Genomic DNA, 27,557 nt, shown 5'->3' on the forward strand with positions numbered 1-27,557 from the left:
AAAAAACTCTTTACAGCATATATCTCAATGACAACTAATGAGGCATCAAATTATTTCTAGTACTGGTTCATATCCCTATATTATTGATGTTTTAACTTTTGAGCTATTCCATGCCTAATCCCATTTCAAAAAGAACTTCAAAAAAATCAAAAGACAACAATACATCTACAAGTAAGCCATTTCAAAGGAAAAAAGAAGTATAATAAAACAGCAAAAATAAACTACCAGAATCAGAAAAAAGCATCAATGTTAAGCACCTTAGGCACTTTTTACATTACATTAAATTACATCTGAAATTTTCCATAAAACTGTGCTAGAGAGAAATAAGCTACTCCAGTATGAAAAAGAGAAAAACACTGCTAAAGAGCATAAATTGAAACTACTTTGACATAGTTTCTTGTAAACAAAAAACAGTTTCATATTTCCAACAATTCTTTAAATTGTATTTTACCTTATACATTATACATTGACTTCTAAATGTGAAGAAAACAACTGCACAGGATAATACATCTCCTGAAACACCACTACTTCAGAGCACTGCTTGCAACCTTGTGCGCCAAAAAACCTTGCTTAAGAGCAGCACTTGAAGGATACGAGGTGAGTCTAAATTTCTGCCAGTGTTACTTGCAACAAGTTATAACACTCATATACATCCAGGACCATTTGGATTCCATGTACTATAGGCAGATATTGCCTATGTATTGCTTTCAAGGGGGAGGCTTTTTTGTTCTGTTTTTAACTATTCACCAAATCTATTTAGCTACCCACTTGTACACTTACCCCCCTACTTGTACACTTATCAGAAATGGGCCATTTTGTGTAAACGGTGTACTATGCATATATATATTTTAAATTCCAAGAATGTGGCCTCCTCACTGTTAAGTATTTGTATTAAAAAAGGGAGGAGGGAGGGGATTGTTACCACAGCAGGCTAACAAAAATTTTCCTGCAAGCATTTGATAACAAAGTTGGGGTGGAAGGAATAATGTTGAAAATTTAAATTTAAAACTTTAAAATTTAATACGTAACTGCTTCCATCAAACACATGTTGCTTTGAAAATCCCAACAATCTGGAAGTGCAAAGCAGCTTTAATGAGGAACCAATCAAACATTCACACCACTAAACTATTAAAGCCAGTTTATTAGCTGAAGATACCAGAGGTAATTAGCTACTTGGTATGACCTAAAATTAAAATTTTTTAAGCTATATTTAGCAAGTCCTTAAAGTCCTTAATAACTAGGACTTAAAAACAAAAGTGAGGAATCGTGATAGAAAAGGTTATATGAGAGATACTTTGTAACAATAGTACTAAGGATATTAATTATTCTTCTCTGTTCACACATTTGATATTGTCCTAACAAAATTAATAGAATCATTTTATATTATTGCATTTGGGTTCTGAGTTAGGGTGGGAGGCTAAGAAAGTAAATTCCCTTTTGATCCTTTAAACCAGAAAACAAGTCTGCACTTAGTTTCTCAGTGAGACTTAATATTTGAAACATTTCTCACGTAAGTTGCAGCCATTTGCTTATGAAAAATGCAACGTCATACAAAACCAGTACATTATTCAAGAAATTATTTGTGATCCTTTTCAATATCTTTTATCTCAAAGATAGCAATGGCTATAAGCCCAACCAGGGCTTCCCCTTTAAATGGGGAATAAGCTCCAAATCACTCAGCTGAGGCAATGCACAGAGCACTTCTGTATGTGCTCTATATTAGGGCTTTTAGCTCAAAATCCCAGATGTCTCATTGTCCAGACAGAGTTTTTGTGGATGGTTGTCTTGGTCTTTCCTAGCTATCTTCCATCCTGGCTGCCATCTCCCAAACTGCAACACTCAGGTTCTCACCTCGTGTCATCCAAAATCTGAGTTTACCTCCAAATGTTGCTGTGAGATAGATGATGTCAGAAGTATGTTCTGTGACAACAGTGCAAGCCAGATGCATGACATCCAAGTGACTGTTTGCCATCTCCACCTGTTACACAATTGCTTCCACTACATAGTCCCTTTTCAAAAAGGTGTTTAGGCAGAGAAGTAATTGCAGTGAAGCTTTTATAAAAGAGTATTTACAAGCCTACAGCTATGCTTCTGCTGGAGCATCTTGCTAAGTAAATCCCACAAGACATTAAAGCTGAGAGATAAACATCAGTGGTTTTAAAACTAAATAAACACAGCAAATCATTGTGAAAGCTGATTAAGGAAAGTAAAAAACATGTGACAAGTGCTACTAATGATCACTACTAAATAGCAATAATAAGAACTACAGTGTTCAGCCATAAAGTTTTCTTTAAATGTCTGATAACTTACAAAGTCAGTACAAAATTGGACTTTTCAGATATTCCCGAGATTTCCAGGGTTTTAATTCTAAAGAAGAAAGCTTCTTTAGTGAAACCTTAACAGGTTCCTGAGGAATAAGAGCATTGAGAATGATAAAAGCTAACTACAGATTGCCTAAGCAAGCAATAAATCTTCTATTCCTTACAGTTATCAATGTAGCTACTGCTACCTTTCTAAAACAAAATAAGCACACTTAGAAGGACCAGTTTCTGGCACCCTCTGAAGGTGAACACCCCAACTAAGTAAGTCAATAGCAAGACTTTCATGAACACCATAAAGACAAGAAGTCACTCGTTCTTCCTTATACGCATTTGTGACTGGAACAATTCTGCCAATACAAATCTAAATTCCTGAATGAAACAAAAAGGAAAAAAAGCACAACCCAAAACAATCTCACACACCCCCCTCAACCCATACATCCATATTCCTTTAACACCTATCTTGTACCATCAAGAAAGAACAGGTCTTTTTTACTTATTGCTCTGATTCCCATGGCAGAGAGTGCAAGGGAATGACAGCAAAAATCACAATAGTCTCATGGATTTGTTTGTTATTTAAATTCTTTTTTTTCCCCTCCAGTATTCTGCTGCAAGGGAAGAGTTGATTATGAAAATGAAACAAGAATGCAAGCCCTGAATTAAATAAGCCATCAGCAAGGAGGATGGTATTAAAAGTGAAAACCTGCAGGAAGTGACTATGAAACAATATCCTAAAGTCTTAAGGGGGAGAAAAAAAATCCCTAAGCGAAAATAAAACAGCTGCATAGAAGCAGATGATTAGTGCGAATGCAAAGCAGGTTACAATAATAACTTGCAGTGCTCTGAGGGACCTGCTTCCACTGGCAAATATCCACTGCATGCTGGCCTGTTAGTTGGGTCCTGGGCTATGCACAACATAGAAAATGAAATGCTTAAAACTAAGTATGTGCCATTCTGCATTTTATTCCATAGTCTGTCTCTAAGTAGGTATTATAACTCCAACTTTTCCAATTATTTAAAGGTTAAAGAACAGACACTCAATAGATTTTCTTAGGCTTCATACTTATGAGAGAGTGCCTTAATTCCGTCTTTTTTTCCTTCATTATGCATTTAGCACTGATAACAGGAGAGGGGACAACCCAACAACACTTAATTCTATGAAGAAACACTGACATTACAAGTAGCCTCAAAACGTGCAAAATAATTTAAGAAAGCCAACTTAATCTTTTTTTCCTCCATCTTCGTTAAAGAATCATCTTTGGTTAATAAATCTGAATGTTGGCTGTAACTTAAACAACACAAAAACCCCCAGTTTTCAATCCTGCCAGTACTCAGTTACTGAGGTGAATACTGAAATTGTAAATACTGGAGTTGTATTTTTAAATTGTGTGAATGACTTAAAAAAAAGACAAAGGTATAAGAAAATGTACAGACTGTGTATTTTTAATAAACCATTGAGCTTTATAAAAATTTGTCATCAGCTACTGTTAAAAGAACAATTGTAAAATTGCCTTCTGTAGGTTTTTCACAAAGAAAAAAATATTTTTAAAATGAATTATAAATTATTTTAAGTTAGTGAAGTCCTGTAAACTACTTTGCTTACAAAAGAAAACAGATTCTGAGACAGAAAAACACCTTACAAGCTAGTATTGAAACATTCAATTTACAGCCTTAAGAGAGCAAAAAGAGGATTTTCATTGTGTTCAGTGATCATATAAAAGAAAAGTTCAGTGAAGACACTTTAAACGCTACATTGGAATGCATTTGTTTTAAGTAGAGATCAAACCACATGTGTTTGGTACTAGTAATGGAATTTTTCATTATCATTCTTCTGACTACAGCCCCATTCAATTTCAGAGCATGCTTAAATTTAGGTACATAAATGCTCCTTTTGACTTCAAAGTATGGATTCACGTACTGAACTGCTTCCTGATTGGAGAATGATGTCAGCTTTTGGCGAAGATAAAACTGCTGTTCTCTAAAGGTATTAAATAGTAACATTTGCTCTCATTCTCACTGAAAAATATACATAGAGAAATATTTACCTACACCACAATGAATTAACAGTATCACAGATAGGGATGAATTTGTAAGAAAATGAACTGATATTGAGCTAATTCCTGGGAAATACTGTAGCGGCTGATATTTTACTCACTTTCTCACTGACAGTGGACACATGAAAATGGATCAGGTGGCTCTTCCCCTGAATTAAAAAACTAGACATGATGCACAGCTACCTCTGTGGAAAATGAGGAGTTTGGCCAAGGGGAAGGGATGTCCTCCATGCCTCCTTTTCCCAGAATACCAACCCCTTCTCACACCTCAAAAAGGGTACAACAAGCCACAGGACAACAGATAAAAAACACATGACATGCAAAAGACAGCCAAGAAAACAAAGGCCCGGGCTCTTCTTCCACAGCCACCACTGCTGGCACCTCCATCCCAGTCTGAGGCAGGGAGATGGCGAGAAGCCTGGTGGGGAGCACAGGGCAGCTGAAGGACAGGACTGGCCAGGCATCCCTTGTCCCTCAGGCCTGGGAAGCAAACAGGCACCCTCACTGTGTGGTCTGTGGGGACAGAATAGCCCATGCTCCATTTCCACATCAAAAACTCCATGCCAAAAACTCCACACATAATTGAGGGAAGTTTAATAACAATAATAATAATAATAATAATAACAACAACGACGACGACGAAAAGTGAGAAACTGTCATTTCCCAAGCTTGAACACACGGGACTAGCAATACTGCTTTTTCCAACTCAGGTGGGAGGTAAACCCAACTAATCACCAGTGTTGCACACATTTATGAAAGGGTCAGAGAAAAATGCATTTCTTTTATAAAAGGGAGAGAATCATCATACAAAGTCATGCCAAGAGCCATAAGAGAAGGTTAGCTTTGCTTAGTTTGGACTGATGCTTCCGAAAACCAGAAAAAGTCTCCCCAGTGCTTCTACCTAGCCCACTCTCTGCCTTTTTCTCCATTCCACCTTCTCAAGTGCAAAAACCCCCTCAAATGTCTGCTTGGCAGCAGTGGTCCCTTCCCTCTGCTGTTGCTGAACCGCCAGGGGAGGCAACTCTCTCTAAACCCTTTTCCCTCTGCATGATGGGCACTACTGCATTGCATGGTCAACTGATGATAAAAGATGGTACCAAGGCTCTTCACAGTCATCAGTAGCAGACTGGTCTCAGAAATGCATGCATCAAGGTCAATGATGATGCTCAACTGAATAGAACTACTTTAACTTCCTAGATTCTTTCTACAGAATTTGATATCAACATTAGTTTGAACTTGCAGCAGAAGAGACTTTTCTGTTTCAGCAGAACAACAGGCAAAGATAGAGACAGACCTAAACCATGCACAGAGAGGCAACAGAAGGGTGGGGAAGGTTCTCTAGATTGCACTCCCAAATGAAGCCCATTCGGCAAGTGCTTCTCAATACCTACTTCTGGATTTCTTGAAGGTAGGATGTACAAAAATGTATACAAAATATTCTGGCCTCATGGGGACATGTATCATCTTAACAGATGTCTAGATGATATGAACTGTATGAAAGAGCAGATGACTAAAGTCCAATACATACACACTTTTGAACTAGACAGTTAATTAAAAATTAAAGACAAAATATAAGCAATTAAATATGCAAATTATCAAGTAGATTTCACAAATGTATAGTGATGATATTAGACTAGAGAACTCAAGATGAATCTTACTACTGAGATGTGCAGAGACAGGCACAGCACAACCCAAACTAGTATTATAAAACCAGGAAGCAGAATTTTTATAAAGTATTTACTAAGTACCAATATTCCCTTATTTTTGTTAGACAATGATATAGACAGAGTAAGACAAAATTGCATGAAAAGGTAATGGCCTTTTACAATTTAGGAAAGAATAAATTGCTAAGCAGATGGTCTCATACCTGTTGTACTATTGTTGTTAGTTCCAGACAGAGCTGTATGACATTATTTCTTGTTACTGAATAATCTGTGACAGCAGCAAAAGGTGATCTAAAAAAAAAATGCAGAAGAAAAAAGTTGAATAGCACTAGCACATATCCACTTGCTTCACTGGTACACAATCTGCTTAATACACATTGTTTCTAGAGATATTAAAATTTCAAAGAATACCCAAAATGTACTACTAAAATTGCAAAATACAGGATACATATCCATGGAAAACGTTCATCTCTCCTTGCTTTTGTATTTTTTAAGTTCTTCTTGAAGAAATTCCATTTATAAAAGCATTATTTCTTACAGCCTTCCCAGTTTACTTCTGGACTGCCAGAAAAAGCCCACCTTGCCTTCTGCGTTTGTTTGGCAATACCTTTATAAAGGCAACCAGAGGCACCACTTCCACCTGTGATATGAATGGTGTACAGATGTGAATCAGATCAGAAGAGCATTTGGCTGATTTACTGGGATTCTTGGGACCTGATCTAGTATCTGTTAAAAGTACTGGAGGGACTCAGAAGTAAAATCTTTATCCAACAGGGAGAACAGCATTTAGAGCCAGAGATGCATCAGTGCTCAGAAGCAGCTGCAAAGGCTAAACTGAAAGCACAACTTAACATCCATACACACTGCGCTATGATCAGAAGTGCTTAGTGAAATGAAAAGTGATCCAGCATTTACAGACATCACCTACATGCATCCTGCACCTTAAAACTTCATGTTAGAATGTTTAAAATGCTTGCCTACCTAGAAGCTTGCTTGTTTCTAGAGGCACTGCTAAAATACATTTAGTTAGTGAGGCCGGTAGTCATCTGATTTCTGCATTACAAGTCTGTTAAACTATTAACTCAACTTGGCCTATTTTCTATATTCAAGAAGTAGCCAAACGCTAGGCAGGACTAGTATTTTATCCAAGAGGAGTCAAGACCTTGACTTTGCCAGTGTTGCAAATGAGGTTTTTATGGGCAGTATTAGCATCGCAAAGATGGCATTTCTCCCTAATATACCTGCTTCAAACATTTAAAACAAAAAAAGGTGGCAAAGAACCAAAAGGATTGTACTGTCTGAATAAACTAATAATAGATAACATGATGTGCCAAGATCTCTAAACAATAATAACAAGTGTGGTTGCCTTTAAATTAAAATCCCTTCCCCCTGCCTTCTTTCATCACATCTTAGGGCATACATATTCGCATGTATCTTTAAGAGTTTTACAGCACTGGTTGGTCTAAAGACCAGCTTCCAGTACAAAGAACTCTATTATAAGCATGTCCAAATGATAACTACAAATATAGTTCTACTGGTTCTTAATAGGCTTCTAAATTTCTTTTCCATATGCAGAATTACTGAAATTTTAGTTCAGGCAGATTTGGAACCGTCCATTAATAAACCCATGTGAACTTCCCTATCTCCACCTGTCTCTTCTAATGCCCTCTTTCTTCTCCAGGGCTCCCAATCCAGCCCTGATGGTTCATAAGATAGAATGAATTTTGAGGTGCATACTCGAGTCTAGCAGCTTAAATTTGATATAACACATCACACAACAACATATACTTTTTGCCTGTATTTTCTAGGGAGAAAGGCAGTACATTCTTTTTAAAATAAAAGTATAGAAATTGGAAGCTAAGCAGAGTTTAAGAAACATAAAAGCAACAGAGAGTGAGGACTTAGTAGACAGCATGTGGGTAAGTTCCAAAAGGTGCCTTACAAAAGCTGTTTGACACAGACGGATAATCACAATTCAAAGTCCAAGTTTTATGCAGTATATGGCAACTGTACAAGAGGTACACACCACAGCAGGCATACTCACAGACTCACGCAGAGTATTATTGAAGTTCAGGAGACATGTGAGCATATTAAAGGATAAAAGGTAACTGAACTGCTTGGTTATGAACCATAATTGTGTTTAAAAAAGTACATTAGCCAAGAGGTACAAAAACTCTGATATTTTTCTTTTCAAAACTGTAACTGTTGAGGTTCTGAAATCTACCTGAAACCTTGATTTAAAAAGGTCATGTTCATTTATGAACTCACTTTTACTGAAGATGAATGGAATCAAGCCAGCAAATGGTACTATTTTACTTTAAGTATGGATGTTAATACAATTTGATCCTCAAATTACACAACTGGAATCTATTTGACATTTCAAAGCCTCCAGCATTTCTCTAAACAAAATCGCATGGTAGGCTTTGGCTTCTGATACTGCATCATCTTCCCTCATACTTTTACAATTTAGTTTATTTTCACAGTTCACAAGGAAAATAATGACATTACCATCATTGCTCTTAGTGAAGATCATTAGAGACGCCCCAAATAAACTTTGCTGATATTAAAGAACAGGCAAAGTGACTGAGACACTACTCATTTTTGTTACATCGAAGTTTACACAGTGAAGATTTACTGAAAACAGCACGTGAAGTGGGCAGCAAGGGTGCCAGCAGAAGGGAGAAGACTACTAAAAATCAATAACTAATATGTAATATTTTGAAAAGTGCTTCACAACTTGGAAGGATAAGGAGACAGGTCCATATTATATGGATGTTGCTCCTGCACAAAACGTAAGGGGTCCTTGAGCTGCCTCCTCTGTAGGTCTCTGTAGCTTATAAATCAACTCCCTCACATCAGTTTCTGCCAATACTTCTCTGAGGTATTGCTACAAATTGGACCAGTAAAACTGAAATTCCATTTCCTCCCCTTCCCCAGTTCAGACCACTTCCCTGCAGGCAATCTGCGCGCACAACTATACAGCCACAACTGCATAAGCAGCTGGGGAAATGGTAAGGACAAAAGCCTCTTTAAATATTTACTACCAAAGGAAATGTATTTTGGTATTACATCCCAAGGCTCAATTTCAACTGTTAAAGTCCCATAAGAAAGTATAACATTGTGCCAGCAGTTTCAACCAAAACATCAACAGAAACTTCATTGTAGGATCACTGGTTGGATTTCATAAAAGACACAGTGTGAAACACCAATCTGACAAAACCACTCTTCATTAATGATATATCCACTGATTGTGATTTTAATACAGCATAATAGTATTGACTTGCAACAGAGGAAACAATATGTGTAGGTGCAAATAAAGCCTACACACACTACAACTTTTCAACTGGCTGCTAAAACACTTTCCTTCTCAAGGCATCAGAAACACACCAAGTAAAAAGAATTCCTTGTTTAATTAAATCACTTCTCTCTACTTTTAAAAAATTATTTCCTTAGCTTGGTTCAGTCATTTCTGTCAACTTCCAATTTCTACTCTTTTCTTTCAAAGCCACATCTTTCACAGTCCCTTGGACCTTCAAGTCTCAGATACCTCCAATGGCTCCAGTGAAGCAAAGCCCCTCAGAACAACTGCAATTTTCAACATTTGTGCTGTCCAATTCAGTGCTCTTTAAGTTAAACAAGAACTAAAGCACTGCCTTGGACTGGGGCCATATGTTGCCCCACTTCCTGCTGTGACATTGACCTCAGTGGCCCATTGTCTCACCTCTCTCTCACTCATTTCCAAGACATTTTCCCACATACATTTCCCTATTCGTGGAACCTTTTTCACTCAATTTCTCTTGTAACTCCTTCGTTCTTCTTTCAAAACCTCCCTGTGATTCTCCTCCTTTGCAACACCCACATTAAAACACCTTTGTAGCTCCACAGCACACCTACCTGACTACATGCCCTTTACATTCATTTCCTCTTCCAGACCCCTGCTTCTCCTTTCCATTCTATGTCTACCCTTTCTATGCCTGATATTTTAAGGAAAGGAGATTTATGCAATCACATCAATGTTTCTGCACACACGTCCAGGGTGGTTTTGCTCTTGTTCTCGTCTTTTCTCCTGCCTTCTCCTTTCCAACGTTGGAAGCCATAAGCCATTTTCAAACCACTTTCACAAATGGATGGGTAATAGGTTTCAAGGATAATTAAATTCATACATGTTTTGTGATCACGTAGGCAGCTGGAAAAGTGAGAGCCTCTTAATTTTTCCACTGTGCAAACTCACATTGTGAGCCTGCACCTTATTAGACACCACAGATTCCAGTGAGATGAAAAGCTTCTAAATTCCTCATTCACAGGGAAAAAACCCTACATTTGGTGCTTACTTTTTTTTTTTTTTTAACTTTTACATCAACCAACTTCAAGACCCTAATCCATAGGAAATAAAGCTTCCCTAACACCACACATATCAGAACTACTAGTTCTTTCCATGTCTTTTTAAAACACTGTTTGAGTTAAATAATAAAACAGCTCTAAAACATGAATTTGTTTATACATGTCTGTTGTGGTTTAACCCAGCAGGTAGCTAAAACAACCACACAGCCATTCACTCACTCACTCCCCCACAGTGGGATGGGGGAAAAGAATTAAAAAAAAAAGTAACAAACTTGTGGGTTGAGATTATTGTTATTATTAAACAATATATACAAAACAAGTGATGCACAGTACAATTGCTCACCACTCACTGACCAGTGTCCAGCTAGTCCCTGAGCCACTGCACTCCTCAGTCAACTCCCCCCCGCCCCGCCTCAGCCTATATACTGAGCGAGACATCATACAGTATGGAATATCCATTTGGCCAGTTTGTGTCAGTTTGTGTCCCCTCCCAACTTCTTGTGCACCTCCTGCAGAACGCTCATGCCTCCTCGCTGGCAGGGCCTGGGAAGCTGAAAAGTCCTTGACCTAATTGTAAGCACTGCTTAGCATCAACTAAAACATCAGTGTGTTATCAACATTATTCTCATCCTGAATCCAAAACACAGCACTATACCAGTTACTAGGAAGAAAATTAACTCTACCCCAGCTGAAACCAGGACAATATCCACTCCTTATTCTATACCATTTACATCATGCCTAGGTCCCACACTTTTCAATAAATTCCTATTAACCACAACCATCTTTCCCGTCTTTTGAAATATAACCACAGATATTATTCCCTTAGTCTATGGGCCATCCCTCTGAAATGTCCGTGTGTTCATTTAATCCATGACTTTGGGCTCCATCTGTCATAGTAGTCCTTCAGGGCAGGAGAGATGGTGTGTGCTGTTGGGCTGCTGCATGCTGAAAAGCCAGTTCTCGTTCCATCGCTGCTGCGTTTGTCCAGTTCTATTATCACTGCACTTTGTTCAGTTTCATCAAAGTTCATTTTTCATTAATCTGGGTGATTTTTACTGTAATACTATTGCTATGGTATATAGTAATTGTAGTAGTGATGATATACAGTATTATATAACAATTATCATCATACAACTTAATTTATTGCTATTTTCACCCAAAATCCAATCCCCCTGAGATGTGCATCAGATTTCCCCATCCTTCTGCATCACTCACCAAGTGCACTCAGGCCCTTAAGCAAAAGCAATCCCGCAGGTGGGTTTGCCTTTGCCTGAAGCAGGGCTAATCCAGACTGTCTTCCCCAACTTATTCTTCATGTGCACCATGGGGACTTTATCCCCTTCTACAGTACATGGAACTTTTCATTGGGCAGGGCCAGCTTGACTGGTAGATGCCCTAGTGTTAATTAATCAGGTGGCCTTTGCTAAATGTGTATCCCAATGTTTGAAGGTTCCACCACCCATCATTCTCAGTGCAGTCTTTATCAGTTCATTGTATCGTTTGAGGCTGGTGCATGATAGGGGATGTGATACAAGTACTTAGCACCATGCTCTTTAGCCCAGGTGACTATGAGGTTTTTTCCGGAAATGAGTCCCGTTGTTTGACTCAATTCTTTCTAGGGTGCCATGTCGCCACAGGACTTGCTTTTCAAGGCCCAGGATAGTGTTCCAGGTGGAGGCATGGGGCACAGGATGTTTCCAGCCATCCGGTGGTTGATTCCACCATTGTAAGCACATGGCACTTGCCTTGGTGGGTTTGTGGGAGTGTAGTATAATCAATCTGCCCAGGCCTCCCCATATTTATATTTCAGCCATTGTCCTCTATACCAGAGAGGTTTTAATCACTTGGCTTGTTTGACTGCAGTGCATGTTTCACACTCATGGATAACCTGTGTGACAGTGTCCATGGTCAAGTTCACCCCTTGATCACAAGCCCATCTATATGTTGCATCTCTTCCTTGATGAACTGAGGTGTCATGGGCCCACCAAGCTATAAATAATTCACCCTTGTGTTGCCAGTCCAAATCTACCTAAGCCACTTCAATCTTGGCAGCCTGATCCACCTGCTGGTTGTTTTGATGTTCCTCTGTGGCCCGATTCTTGGGTACGTGGGCATCTACATGATGTACTTTTACAACCAGCTTCCCTAGTCAGGCAGCAATATCTTGCCACAATGGGGCAGCCCAGATGGGTTTGTCTCTCTGCTGCCAGTTGCTCTGCTCCCATTGCTGTAACCACCCCCACAGGGCATTTGCCACCATCCATGAGTCAGTATAGAGGTACAGCACTGGCCATTTTTCTCATTCAGGAATGTCTAAAGCCAGCTGGATGGCTTTCCCTTCTGGAAACTGACTCAATGCACCTTCTCCTTCAGCAGCTTCTGCGACTCATTTTGTAGGGCTCCATATAGCAGCCTTCCACCTCTGATGCTTTCCCACAGTGCGACAAGACCCATCAGTGAACAGAACATATTGCTTCTCATTTTTTGCCAGTTTATTATATGGTGGGGCCTCTTCAGTACGTGTCCCCTCCTCCTCCGGCGATGTTCTGAAATCTTTGCCTTCTGGCCTGTGATCACTTCCAGAATTCCTGGGCGACTGGAGTTTCCATTTCGACCCTGCTGTGTGATCAGTGTGACCCACTTACTCCACATAGCATCAGTTGCATGGCGTGTAGAGGGGATCCTCTCTTTGAACATCCAGCCCAGCACTGGCAGTTGGCGTGCCAGGAGGAGCTGTGCTTCAGTACCAACCACCTCTGAAGCAGCTCGAACCCCTTCATAGGCTGCCAATATCTCTTTTTCCGTTGGAGTGTAGCAGGCCTCAGATCCTCTGTATCCCCGACTCCAAAACCCCAGGGGTCACCCTAGAGTCTCCCCTCGTGCTTTCTGTCAGAGACTCCAGGTAAGGCTGTTCTCCCCAGCTGTGGTGTACAGCACATTTTTTACATCTGGTCCTGCCTGGACTGTCCCAAGGGCTACGGCATGAACTATTTCTTGTTTATTCTGTTTAAAGGCTTGTCATTGCTCAGGGCCCCATTTGAAATTGTTCTTCTGGGTCATTTCATAGAGAGGGCTTACAATCAGACTGTAATTTGGAATCTGCATCCTCCAAAAACCCGGAACACCTAAGAAGGCTTGTGTTTCCTTTTTGCTAGTCGGTGGAGACAAAGCTGCTATTTTGTTGATCACATCCATTGTGATCTGATGACACCTATCTTGCCATTTTATTCATAAAAGTTGGATGTCCTGTGCAGGTCCCTTGACCTTCCTTTGTTTTATGGCAACTGGCTTTCAGCAGGATTTGGACTATTTTCTTCCCTTTCTCAAAAACTTCTGCTGCGTCACCACATATGATGATGTTGTCAATGCATTTCAGGTGCTCCAGAGCCTCACCCTTTTCCAGTGCAGTCTGGATCAGTCCATGGCAAATGGTGGGGTTGCGTTTCCATCCCTGTGGCAGTCGATTCCAGGTGTACTGGAGGCCCCTCCACGTGAAAGTAAACTGTGGCCTGCACTCTGCTGCCAAAGGGATCGAGAAAAATGCATTAGCTATATCAATTGTGGTGTACCACTTGGCTGCCTTTGACTCCAGTTTGTATGGAAGTTCTAGCATGTCTGGCGCAGCAGCACTCATCGGTGGTGTGACTTCATTCAGGCCACGATAGTCTACTGTCAGTCTCCCCTCTCCATTAGACTTCTGCACTGGCCACATGGGACTGTAAAAGGGTGAGTGAGTTCTGCTGATCACTCCCTGGATCTCCAGTTCACGAATCAGTTTATGGATGGGAATCAGGGAGTCTCAGTTGGTGTGATATTGCCGCTGGTGTACCACTGTGGTAGCAATCGGCACCTGTTGTTCTTCAACCCTCAGCAAGCCCACAACAGAAGGGTCCTCTGAGAGGCTGCACAAGGTAGACAGCTGTTTAACTTCCTCCAACTCCAAGGCAGCTATGCCAAAAGCCCACCAGTCCCCATTTGGGTCCTTGCAATACCCTCTCCAGAGGTAGTCCATGCCAAGGATGCACGGAGTCTCTGGACCAGTCACAATGGGGTGCTTTTGCCACTTATTTCCAGCTAGACTCACTTCAGCTTCTAATACACTTAGCTGTCGGGAAACCCCTGTAACTCCAGAAATACAGATGGGCTCTGTCCCTTTATAGTTTGATGGCTTTAGAGTACACTGTGCACCAGTGTCCACTAGAGCCTTATACTCTTGTGGATCTGACATGCCAGGCCATCAAATCTATACAGTCCAATAAATTCAGTTGTCCCCTTCCTCCACGTGGCTGGAAGTAGGGCCTCTCTAGTCCTGGTCATAGTCTTCATTACTCATGTCTTGTGAATACAAATCAGAAGTCCCTTTATTAAGATAGGAAGTCAGACCAGCCCTTCTACTCTGTCTGGGGAACTGCTCACTGGAAACTGAAACAGCAATTTTCCTAGAAGAACTCCCTTTTGTGATTGTTTCTCCTTGCAACTCACGTACCTATGCTTGTAGGGTGGAGGTAAATTTTACATCCCACTTCCTCATGTCCTCTCTGTGGTCACGTAGACAAAACCACAGGGTAGCCTGAGGTGTGTACCCCCTATATACTTTCTCTTGAGCAGATGAACACTTTTCTCCTAATAGCTGAGACACTGGTCTGTACAGTTGGGGAGCAGAACATATCCTCTTTGAATTGCTTGAACTCCTGGGACAGTTTCTCAGTTAGCATGTCTGGCAGTTTCTCCACAGACAAGACGCAGGCCCGTATGGAGAAAGAGAGATTTTCTTCGTATTGCTGGAGTTGGCCAGCCACTTCATCCCTCGTTGGTCCCTCTTCATCTTTCCAGTCCACAACTGCCAATGAGTTAGCATATGATGATGGTGCGCTCCATACAAACTTGGGGCAGATCTCTGAGTGGTATTCTTAAATAGTTGTTTAACCCTAAACAAGATCTGAAACGCATTCCAGAGGCATAGGAATAGGAACATTCTGGTTTGAACATCTCAAGGATATTCAAAATTCTCAAGAGCTATTGTAACTAGCCTGGAGGAGAAAGGGAAGGTGAAGGAGCAGTAAAAAGTGTCCCCGTTGTCTCCCCCATAGATTGGCTCTCCAAAGAGAAAAGGTAAAGAGTGTAATTATTAATAGTTTCCGCGAGATGGCTCCTGAAGAATGGAGATGACAGTAATGCCGAGTACAAATACCAGATTAGTCTCACAAACAGTAATTTTTTCATATCATAACCCAGTGTGACACAGTACAACAAAATGGTAACCTTGATCCATCTTGTAGAGATGATAAACGGCACCACAGGGAATATATACAGCAAGCTAAGCATTACATAAGACAACCCTGAGAACAAATAATACAACACTGTGACCAGTGACTATTAAACTAATATAATGAATGCTTATAACAAATTTATTTTCACACACTCTGGTAGGATTTGTCATTATTTCAAATCCTTCGAGCCTCACGTTGAGTGCCAAAAGGACTGTTGTGGTTTAACCCGGCAGGCAGCTAAAACAACCACGCAGCCATTCTTTCATGCCTTCCCCCATAGTGGGATGGGGGAGAGAATCAAAAAAAAGTAAAACTTGTGGTTTGAGATAAAAACACTTTAATAGGACAGAAAAGGAAGATAATGATAATAACAATAATAATAATAAAGAATATATAAAACAAGTGATGCACAGTACAATTGCTAACCACTCACTGACCAGTGCCCAGCTAGTCCCTGAGCCACTGCACTCCCCAGCCAACTTCCCCCACAGCCTATATACTGAGCATGGCATCATATGGTATGGAATATCCATTTGGCCAGTTTGTGTCAGCTGTCCTGGCTGTGCCCCCTCTCAACTTCTTGTGCACCTCCTGCAGAAGGCTCATGCCTCCTCGCTGGCAGGGCCTGGGAAGCTGAAAAGTCCTTGACCTAATTGTAAGCACTGCTTAGCATCAACTAAAACATCAGTGTGTTATCAACATTATTCTCATCCTGAATCCAAAACACAGCACTATACCAGCTACTAGGAAGAAAATTAACTCTATCCCAGCTGAAATCAGGATAGTGTCTAATGCAGGCTGTAACACACATGCATGTATGTATAGACTTTTATGAATTGAGAGCTAATTAAAATCTTTAGCAGTATCAGCATCTTTCAGAATGAAAAAAAAATTATATTATCTAACATTAATTAATTAAGCCACCCTGAAGGAGTAGTAGAAAAGCCAGCTACATCAATATAGCACAGCTAATTCCTTTACAGAATTAAGAAATAAAATGATTCAACACATGTTAATATTTACAAGTACTGATTGCACATGAAGGAAAATCCTTCCCAAGCAATTAAAAAAAAGATGTATATTGCCAAGGAGATGCATGCACTTGGTATTTCTACATTATCAACATCTTCAACCTCATATGCTTTAGCCTCTTCATCTCTCTTCTTCATATAACATTTGGTTAGGGGAAAATTTTATATAGAAATAAGTATTTCACTTTAAAAAAATGCAATTTGGACAAGTAGAACCTTCTGTTAGTAAAAGCATTGCCCCAAAATAAAAGTTAATAATGTTTCACCACTAGTTGTAGTACTGAGCTATTTTATAAAAACAGACATTGTGAGGAGTTTTAAACCAATATCATACTTATATTAGCATCCTAACTAGGGAAAACATCCTTAGAGTAGTTTGATTAAACATAATAGTCCAAAATCTTTTAAAAAGAGAGGTAACCAAGTCAGTAACTTAACTCAGTCTTCAAAGGAAACACAATAAGCTCAAATAAAAATCTGAATGTACAATATTGTTGCATATATACTTGTACCAAATCTGTCAAAGATTCATAGTTCTAGGCTTTCATGAAACAAACACTTTATTTGTGTTTCTGACGGAACCGCTTTATGTAGAATCTGGGAGGAATGCAGTAAAATTCACACTGGATAAAGGAATTCTTTAAATGAGTGCTCTGTTAAACATTTACAGCTGTTCCAGCAGCACAATACAGTTAAGTACCATAGCATTCTTAGGCAGCACTTACAGGTTTGGCATACCATTCAAACAAGCATAAAGGGAAATGCATAAAGGAAACATAAGATTCACAGGTTTAAGACTGAAAACCAATTGATAGAAAGTGCATTATTTGTGTGGTGAGTAAAGAATCGTTGAAGTCTTTTGTTTCTTTTTGTTTGGGTTTTCATTTGCTTTCCACCACCGCCTTGTGTGCAAACCAGATCTACCCTGTCAGGACAAGCAATAACCAAGCACAACTAACAGGACTGCACAAAGTCTCTTATAAAGGAGACTCTAAACCGGTAACACCTTCTTTGTAAGAAGTTATGGGCTTGCAAACATTCAAGCATAATTTTCCCAATGAATGCTCCTTTTAACACTACAAAATAATCACTCCATAAACATCACCAAGGCTCATTCACAGAAAACAATGAGACAAAGAAATCCAGCTGAACACATTTTACCTACAGTAGAAGAAAACATATGCATTGTGTATGTCACCATGGTGAAAAGAGGGAGATGCATTTTTGAGTGGGTAATGTGTTCTACTACTGTGGTGCTTTCATACAAAGCAGACTTTACCGGTGCGCTGAAGCTGAACACCTAGAATTGTTCATACATAAACAAGAGTGTTGACATCATTGCAGGCTGCGCTTCTCTGTAGACCACAGAGCATCACCAAAAAAAGTTTACACAGCGCACAGTGAGGCTTGGAGGTCCTGTTCTGCTGCCCAGATGTAACCATTGAAGCATTCAAATGTCCTTAACTTTAGGCACAGATTTTAACCTTACTTAATAGGATTTTTGTACACATATAAGTGCTTTGCAGAATATTAGCACATTTAAGCCCATGTCAAAACGACTTGCCCACCTCAGGTTAGAAGTCAGAGGATTACACCCCACCACTCTATGAATGGCCCTAAAAGCAGACTTGGATTTGCCAGAAAGCCCTTTTACTCTGAAATTTTACATTTTTTTACTACTGTCAATTTGACCCACATCTTTCATATGACCAATAATTTCTGTTTAAATTTGGGCTTTTTATTCATCTCCTTGTTCCATTTTGTTCATGTATCATGTATCCAGACAGCAGTGGTAAATTAATCAGACTGGCGCACGTTTGTCAGCCTGCTAGCTTTTCTCTGGCCACAGCACTGAAAGTCTGGAATACAAAATCTATCTCCACAAGATCTCTTTGTTCCTGCTACTTAGACTTCAGTGTAATCTACAGCAGCAGTTTAGGTTTTTTATTTCCAAAAGTGGGATAGTGCTGGGGTGAAAAACAAGGGATACAGGAGAGTTGCTGTGAAAGACATATTAAATCACTGCCCACACAGATGGCTGAGTCAAACAGTACACTAAAAAAATCCAGTGATCCCTGACAAATCCTAATTCATGACCATTAAAATCTGTGACACAACAACAGACGCAAAATGTTGTAGTAGTTATCTCATGGGAAGTTGATTATGTTTTCTTAAATTCTTAATTGAAAAATAAACTGCTGCATTATCTTAGCTGTGTCTTTAATGAAGACTCAATTAAAGCCCTAAGAACAACCATCTCTTCCTCACTCCTAGTATCTAAGTCCACATTTATAGTTTATACAGATATTGTTACTATTTGCTAAGGCCTAAAATATTCTTCTTGATGCTGCATAAGATATATGGTATGAGGAGCCCTTGCTTCAGATAACACAACACAAGCGCTACAGAATAGGCAGGAGCAGGAATCCCAGAAGCACAACTAAGAATTTTTCTTGCTTAGTGCAGTCTGCAGGAAATAAAATTTTCCAGGGTGTTTGGTGGCAAAGACAGAAGTGTGGCGAAGGTGAATAAAGACAACATATCAAACCAAGAGCAACATGGAAGATGGCACCAGCAGAAACAAGGGATGCAAACAAGCTGTGTGCTGGCAGAGCAAGGAGACAAGATGGGAAGAGACAGAGCTCGTGCAGCTGCCACCAAATGTCACCCCAGGTCAGGTTCCCTCAGGATCCTTCCTCTTCCACAAAGAGCATTACAGTTCTTCCCAGTTAAGACTATAGTAATGAGTTCTACCTGTTAAATCCAGCTGTCCCATGAAAGAAAAACATATGACATACAGTGGGACTTGAAGGGGGAAAAGGGGGTGCTTAAAGGATGGGTAAAAGATGCTTTCACTCCCAAAGCTGCCTTCACTTTGCAGCAGCCTCTGACTCATTAGAAGACAAACTCAACACTCAGCATTGCGCCAAATTCTGATGAAAATACAACCTTCTGTCTGTCTGTCAGATGGTTTGGTAAATTCTGGGAGAAAAAGTATTGGATTAATCTCAGCACCCTTCACTCAGGACTCATCACAATTTCAGTAGTACAGTAGCAAATTGGTAGAAAAGGAATGAGATGTGAGTACAGTATAACAGCTGGCTGTGTCTTAACCAGAGAGAAAGTTAGTTGTAAGCATTGCTAAAAGCTCTAAACTTAGACCTCAGAAGAATTTTCTGGGATGCCTATGATATCATTGCTTTTCAGTGCATATTTGCCTCTGGACAAAAACTGGGAAGTTTTCACTTATGTCACTGAAGACACAATTAACATGGTAAAATCCTAACATAATTCTGTTAAGGATGAAAAATGTAGTTTGATACTCAAAATCCTCCGTAAGTTCATGGTGCTTTTAGAGCAAGAAAGCCATGGGTGGATAATGTATATTTAGTTCAGAAATGTCAGAGAGGCAGTGAACTCTGGCACATCCACACACAAAGCAATACTTTTACAAAGTGGTTTTCAGGTGTACTGTAAACATGTGCTGTAAGACCAAAACCTTACCTGGGATTAATAGAAATAAATATGTATAATTTCAATTAAATGTGCAGATACTACTGGACATACTACTGTACAGAAAAAATACTTTTATGAGGTTAGAGATAACTTTATGCCACAAAATTGCAAGGCATTCATGTTGTGGATCCAGAGTAGTGAACTCACAACAGCAATTCTACTTTAATCATACATTTAAAAAAATTCCCTCTGTTATACCTTATGTTTAGCTTGACAGACATAAAACTTTTTACCTCAATTTTTATTTTTAAATCACCTGCATACATTTTTCAATTGTGGGTTTTTTAATTCCTTCTAATGCTTTTCTTTAACTATTCAGTTTATTTTCCCTTCAACTACATTTTTTTTGATTGTCAGCATTTTCCTAGACCTTTGACTATCTTATATTTTTGAACACTGTACTAGAAAAAAAAAAAGTAAAAAAAGATGACAATCTGTGCTCATTGCATTTGCCACTTAGCTTCCAGACTGTAGCATACTTTATGGTCAGGAGTACAAAGCGGAGAGTTTTTCTTATTTGACCAGATTGCTGCTCAACATTATTTATCTCCCTCCTGCTTTTATACTGAATAATAAATTTGCATTAAATGAATAGCCCAGACTTTGAAGGCAAGGTTATGTGTGTTTTCACTGTAATTCAAAAGAAACATTGAGAAATACATTTATCAGAACTACTGTATATAATCTTAGCAGAGGAAACGCATTGTGCAGAAAGCACTGAGGTTTCTTCCCAGGATGGAGTGCGTCAGCCCTATGAAAGGTAGGAGAATTTCCAGGAACTTGATGCATCAGAGAAGAAGGAGGATTCAGAAAGATGTCATATATTACTATTCCAAAGAATACAACTTTCATGAATTACAGGAATAAAGACTGAAAAGAATACCAGTGATCTAACTGGAAGTCTAGAACACCTGGAAGACTACATATTATTTTCTAATTCTTGAGAAGTATCACTGGAGACATTTCAACGCGAAGTTGCTTTGAATATCAGATAAGTAGTTTGTTGCTATGGCCTAAAATGTGGTTTTCCATCAGCCTAAGAGCTATGTCAAGTGGAAATGCACCGTACTTTCACAAAATACTCACAGAGTTTTGCAAGAGAGCACCAATCTCATCAGCAAATGGGCTTGGAAGAATTTGAAAATTAGGGAAAGAGTACAAAATGAAACATTATTAGGGTGAAACATTTTTTGAGGTCGTCTGGAAGAGAAGACAGATTTTGTGGGCTGAGAAAGTAACAGGAAGTTAAAAATAGTCTAAACAGTTTAAGGGCATGATCTATTAGTGTGCTGACAGTTTCTTTACAGGACGCTATTGAAGAGCTATTTCATGCTCCTCAAAATCATCAGCCAACGTCTTTTGAAAAATAGCTAGAATTCTCTACTAAGTTTTCCAGTTCCTAAATGAAACTAAACCAGAAGACTTTTAAAGCCTAGCAATAAAAGCTACCCTAATTCTCAGTAAAATTCAATCTCTGACATACATCTGGAAGTAGGACTGCTCCAGGCAGAGACCTGGAACAAAAAGTGTCCTTGGATCGGCCCTGCACAGTGCCACTGCAAGAGCCACAGTGAAAGTAAGTCAGCAAACCACAACTCTCGCACTCCTTTTGATAATTGTGCCTGGCCTAAGGAGGTCCTTATAGATTGTAAGTGTCTTACAGACATATTGTAAAAAAAGAGAGCTCGCTAGAGCAGCAAGTGAAGCACAAGTCGTATAGAGTCATCACCATTCCCTACACATAAAACCCACATCATTGCATTTCTATGCAAGTTAGAGCTGCTGCTAGCTGCTTTTTCCCGATGTGACCTGCAAAACACTGCACAGGGGCAGCCTAGTGCGGATCTTACAATGGGGAGGATAACTTTATTCCTCCTAATGGTTTGCTCTGCCCTCTCTCACGCCCTAGAGATGGAACTGGTGTTAGAAACCAACCAAAAAACTAAGCTTTGGGGCCCAGATTTAATAGTAACAGCTGTGCAGAATAAAACTAAATCCATATTCCTGACTTTAAATATTTTATTTTTAAAATCTTTCTATCTCCCTCTAGTGGCCCCAATAGCTTCTTAGAAGGAGTATAATAAGCAGAATCCTATCAGTCTCCAGATGTTCCCACTTCCTGAGAAAAACGCAGTCATTGGCCTGCCTTCATCCTAATTTGGGGGCTTCAGAAAGAGGGAAGAACAAACTGAACTAAAAAAACCCCACACCCACATAAATCAAAAAAGTCTTAAAATGCTACAGAAAGCATTTGCCAGAACCAGGTGTTTAAGCTACACAGATCCCAGAAACCTGAATGAAATTAAAATATCACTTCTAGGAAGCCGTATTTGGACACTAAAGAAAACATTGCTAAAAGAGGGCTACCATCACAACTGTTCTCATTTTTAACTTCTTAGAAGTCCTGGATCTGATTAGCTGTCATTTCAGATAAATGCAAAAGTCATTTTGCATTTTACTGGGAGTAGAATTGATATGCATGGGTTTAGAAATTATTTCAGAGATCTTCCCCCACCAACACTAAAACCTGCTAACAGAATTATCTCTGACAAATACAATATAGCTGCCTTTATAAACATAATTTTACTAAGAGGTAATTCTCAACACGATTCTGAGCTACAAATAAATTCCTGAGACTGGATTTGTCTTTTAATACTGAAAGTGCATCATTTGGACACAGCGCACAGTACTGCAGTGACATATGAGTGCTCGAATGCAGATGTTTCCTAGCATCAACAACTACTTTCTTCCTGAAGAACAACTACTAAATTCATACTAAAATACCAAAACTTGTAACTTGTTTTTCAATGTGTTAAATGTATATATGTGAAAGGTTACTTTTTAACACCAGACTATTTTATACAGAAAAAATTGTCTCAACTTTGTAACTAACAGTCTTTATCCATCACCCACAATTCCGATGAGAAAACAATCAAGGTTATTTCTAAATAGAAAGAAGGAGCAATCATTGATCTGCCTATGCAAAAGAACATGTTTTTCTACTGTTCCTTCTGTTTTAAAAGCCAGTATGATATGCTGTTCTCTGTCAAAAATGATTTGCAGGGAGAAAAAGTGAAGCCTACAGGTCTTCCAAGCAACAACAACAGGCCAGAGGCAGAGCTAAAAATATATTCCCAATTTTTCAAGTCTCAATACTAAACTCTTTCTATGAGATTGCATTGCTTCTCTGCACATTTAATGTTAAATATCTAAATAGAAATTTAGGACCCCAACTTTAGGTACTCCAGTTTTGAAACTTGGGGGAAGGCTAGAAAGGGAGAAGAAAAGAAGCAGCAGTGGTAGCTGCAGTCTGTTGAACAAAAGAAAGAGTTTGCAGTTCAGTTTAAGAAATGGAAAAGATTCATGCCTTCCCTAAACTTTTCATATGAAAATCATTTATGGGAAAGAAGCCAGTTTTCCTCAGGAAAATGAAACACAACAAAACCCAGACCAGTAAATCCAAACACTTCTGTTGGATTTAAAGAATTACAAAAAGATCATACTCTGAACAAAACTTCAGCTGCTGGATACAAAATAAGATACACCTTTAAATCAAGATAAGCATTTTATTTTTGCTGATAAAAATGCAGTGTGATGCATTTTATAAAGACATACAGATAGACTAACGTTAACTACTTTAGGAGTTTCAATGATCATCTTAGATACCTTCATATTACTCTTGTTATCATTAGAAAAATGTCACTACAGATATAGCAAAGGAGAGCACTGAAGTCCTGGTCCCACATACTTCCTAGGTGATAGAGGTAAAACTACAAGACAGTTCCAGTTGTATCTACAGTTTCAGAGATATTCCACTGCAATTTAAAAAAATCCTAAAATGCAACATGCATGTTTACACACACACACAATGGAAGTATATATTGACACCTATATAATAAAAAGTATGATGACAGTTTTGTGAATTTGACACTATCAGAGCAATGAATCTGAGTTATGCAGGTCAAAGTGGTGTTCTATATTAATAAGAAAATATGTATATGACCTAATGATGCCATCCTATTGCTATATTGTATTTCCAGAGATCTGTAGGGTTGCAGTGCATTTAGAAGCACTGAAATGCTATCTGAATTCCACGCTGACTTGACAAGAAAAAATTGCTACAAACTCTCCCTCAGAATTTGTAAATGAATTCTGCTTCGGTTTCAATGTCTACATTACATTTCATAAAGAAGTTGAGGTTTGTGTGTGTGTGTGAACTGGTTACCTGTGACACATTTGGGAGATTTTACCTGTCCAACCAAGCCAGCAGACTTTTAGCTGCTCCAATCAGATCCACTACTGATGTCAGAAAATCATTCGGTAATTTGCGGCTGGTCCTTCCATCATAGTGACCACTCCTCCTCCTCCCAGTGATGAAGTTCTGCAGATTTTTCGCAGATGCATTCAGTTTGTGAGAAAGGGTTTTTAGATTTTCTGTTTCCAAACCGTAGTTCTGCATTGAAAAAAAGACAAAGAAAAGAAAAGTTAGCTTTGCAGCTGAACATGAAGTACCGAGAACAGCAAGACTGCTCTTCTGCTTCAAAACTTAACCATTCCTAATAATTAAGGTAGAAATACACCCACTCATTAGTTTTTAAATGTATGGTATGTTCTGTTTCTAAAGTGCATAAAAATAGAACAAAAGAAGAGCAAAATTATGAGTGATCTTTTAGCTGGTTTTAAGTGCACTAAGAAAAACATCTCAAAATGAAGAAAAACCCTAGTCTGGAAGACTGATTTTCAAAGCAGTGCATCACTCTCAGTAGATCTGATGGTTAGGGATCAGTCTGTGGGCATTAGGGTGTGTCCGTACTCACACTGATTCCTAAGATCACGTCAGGCAAGAGGGCTTGCAACTACCAGAAGTACACTGTATGGACACAGTGTGACACCAAATTGCTTTTGTTGGTTTCAGTGAAGGAAGCATGTTCACTACCTTTTTTTTATTCTTGTTAGCAGTAAAGGACCACCAGAATCACAAACCAGAGAACACAGTGTTGCTCTGCTCAATGTCCGTGCTGCCTTTTTAAAGTCAAGTTGTAAACTTTGCTTCCATTTCAGAGTCAATCCCTTAAACTTAAATTACGGTCCTCAGCTGTGCAGCAGAGACAGAAATAATTAAGCAGAAATATTAATAAATAGTACTTGAAAATCCTTCAAATATACAAATGTTGCTGAAACAACAGTGCTCTCTTGCACTAGAGAATGCCCTAATTTAACGTTCAATTACAGTATAATATAGAACTATCAGTGATTTGTTATTTCTAGAATAGATTTGTTTTCCTCACAAATGCAAAGAATAAGAGTTATTTCAAAAGATCTTCTTTTGCCTTTGTAGAGGAATAAGCAACTGCATAGACTTGAGCTTACTATTCCTGTAAGAGAAAGATGGGACTGCTGAAGGTGCTCCTCACCATAACCACATCAGAGGGTTATAACATGGGGTGCTCACAACTTGTTCAGTTGACAATGGAAAGGGCTACTTACTATCAAAGGTGAACCATTTCCTACCACAAATGATGATGAAGTAGGATGCAGAAAGTCCCTCAGCTGCATACAAAAAAATCTAATTCCTAACGACATCCCATCCTCACCAGCTCTCATCCCAGGCCCACTGGTCCCCATGCTAGTCTGTCCACAATGAGAAGAGAGGGAAGAAGGGATATATTTCCCAATGCTAATTTAAGACTGCTAAAACTTATTTACTTTAGTCTTTTTTGCTATAGGAAACGGAGTGTGGGGGTGTATTATTTACAGCAGTTGTCATGCCCCTAATCCAAACCATAGAATCATAGAATTGTTTAGGTTGGAAAAGACCTTTAAGATCATCAGGTCCAACCACTAACCTAACACTGCCAAGTCCACCACTAAACCATGTCCCTAAGCACCACATCTACACATCTTTTAAATAGCTCCAGGGATGGTGACTCAACTACTTCCCTGGGCAGCCTGGTCCAATGATTGACAACCCTTTCCCTGAAGAAATTTTTCCTAATACCCAAAATAAACCTCCTCAGGTGCAACTTGAGGACATTTCCTCTTGTCCTATCACTTGGTACTTGGGAGAAGAGACTGACACCCACCTGGCTACAACCTCCTTTCAGGTAGTTGTAGAGAGCGATAAGGTCTCCCTTCAGCCTCCTTTTCTCCAAGCTAAAAAACCCCAGTTCCCTCAGCCGTTCCTCATAAGACTTCTGCTCTGGACCCTTCGCCAGCTTTGTTGCCCTTCTCTGGACACGCTCCAGCACCTCAATGTCCTTCTTGTAGTGAAGGGCCCAAAACTGAACACAGCACTCGAGGTGCGGCCTCACCAGTGCCGAGTACAGGGGAACAATCACTTCCCTAGTCCTGCTGGCCACACTATTTCTGATACAAGCCAGGATGCTGTTGGCCTTCTTGGCCACCTGGGCACACTGCTGGCTCGTATTCAGCTGGCTGTCAACCAACACCCCAAAGTCCTTTTCTTCTGGGCAGCTTTCCAGCCGCTCTTCCCCAAGCCTGTAGCGTTACATAGGGTTGTTGTGACCCAAGTGCAGGACCTGGGACTTAGCCTTGTTGAACCATCTACTAAATGAACTTAATCTCTTTAATTATACAAGGACTGCAGGAAGATTACACTGAAGCCAGCTCCAGTGAGCCCCCAGCACTCCCACAACATCCGTTCCCAAGCAAAGAGAGAGCATCGTGGAAAGGAGAGACTTCAGCACATGGCTTGTCTGCAGTCTCCCAGCCAGCCCCTCTCTGTACTTGTAAACTGAACACGCTTTGTAAGGGAGCTGCCAAAATGACAGTCATCTTTCCACAGCAAAGGATGCACTTTGGGACTCAGCTTAAGGGGGAAGTGACCATATGCTAAGGCTGCATTTTAAAAATCTCTACTTTCCAAATTTTGGACATGGAAGGCTTTGCAGGCGTGTTTCTCAACTGCGCAATTTCTGCATAGGCGCCACCCTCTGCCACCACGCTCAGTTCCCAACTTGACAAACTGTTTGGGCAATGACTTTTCCACCATGTAAATATTCGATAGCAATTATACAACAGATGGAGTTAGGTTATAAATAAAAAATTACAAGATGAAAGCAATAAATTAGGATGGAACAGTAAAATGTACTTTATTATGCAGCTAAACGGCTCATAACTAATAACTTATTAAATCAGTCCAAATTAAAGAGATACACATCAGATAAAAGTAAATTTGTTTTTGCTGCATTTTTTTGTGGTTGCTGTGGCTGAGAGAGCACGATGGAGACTGAGGATTGGGTAGGAGTAAGTTGGAAAAAAATACCAAGTTTGTTCTTTTTTCATGCTGCTTCTTGAGCATCTAGCTCATTTTGGCAATATTAACAGGGGAAGAAACAAATGA

General features: G+C 39.5%; 1 protein-coding gene across 7 annotated transcripts in view; it reads right to left on the reverse strand.

Moving 5' to 3' along the window:
• The window catches only part of CNKSR2 (connector enhancer of kinase suppressor of Ras 2), a 232,555-nt gene that overhangs the window by 158,063 nt on the left and 46,935 nt on the right, over positions 1–27,557 (reverse strand). For all 7 annotated transcript variants that reach the window (XM_054820983.1, XM_054820942.1, XM_054820920.1 and 4 more), the window contains exons 3-4: positions 24,445–24,647; positions 6,240–6,327 (exon numbers count right to left, since the gene is read on the reverse strand). In XM_054820983.1, the coding sequence (XP_054676958.1) occupies positions 6,240–6,327; positions 24,445–24,647 (291 nt within the window). The remainder of the gene's footprint in view (positions 1–6,239; positions 6,328–24,444; positions 24,648–27,557) is intronic.

Source organism: Grus americana, chromosome 1 (assembly GCF_028858705.1).
Source record: "Grus americana isolate bGruAme1 chromosome 1, bGruAme1.mat, whole genome shotgun sequence".
Classification (NCBI taxonomy): Eukaryota; Metazoa; Chordata; class Aves; order Gruiformes; family Gruidae; genus Grus; species Grus americana.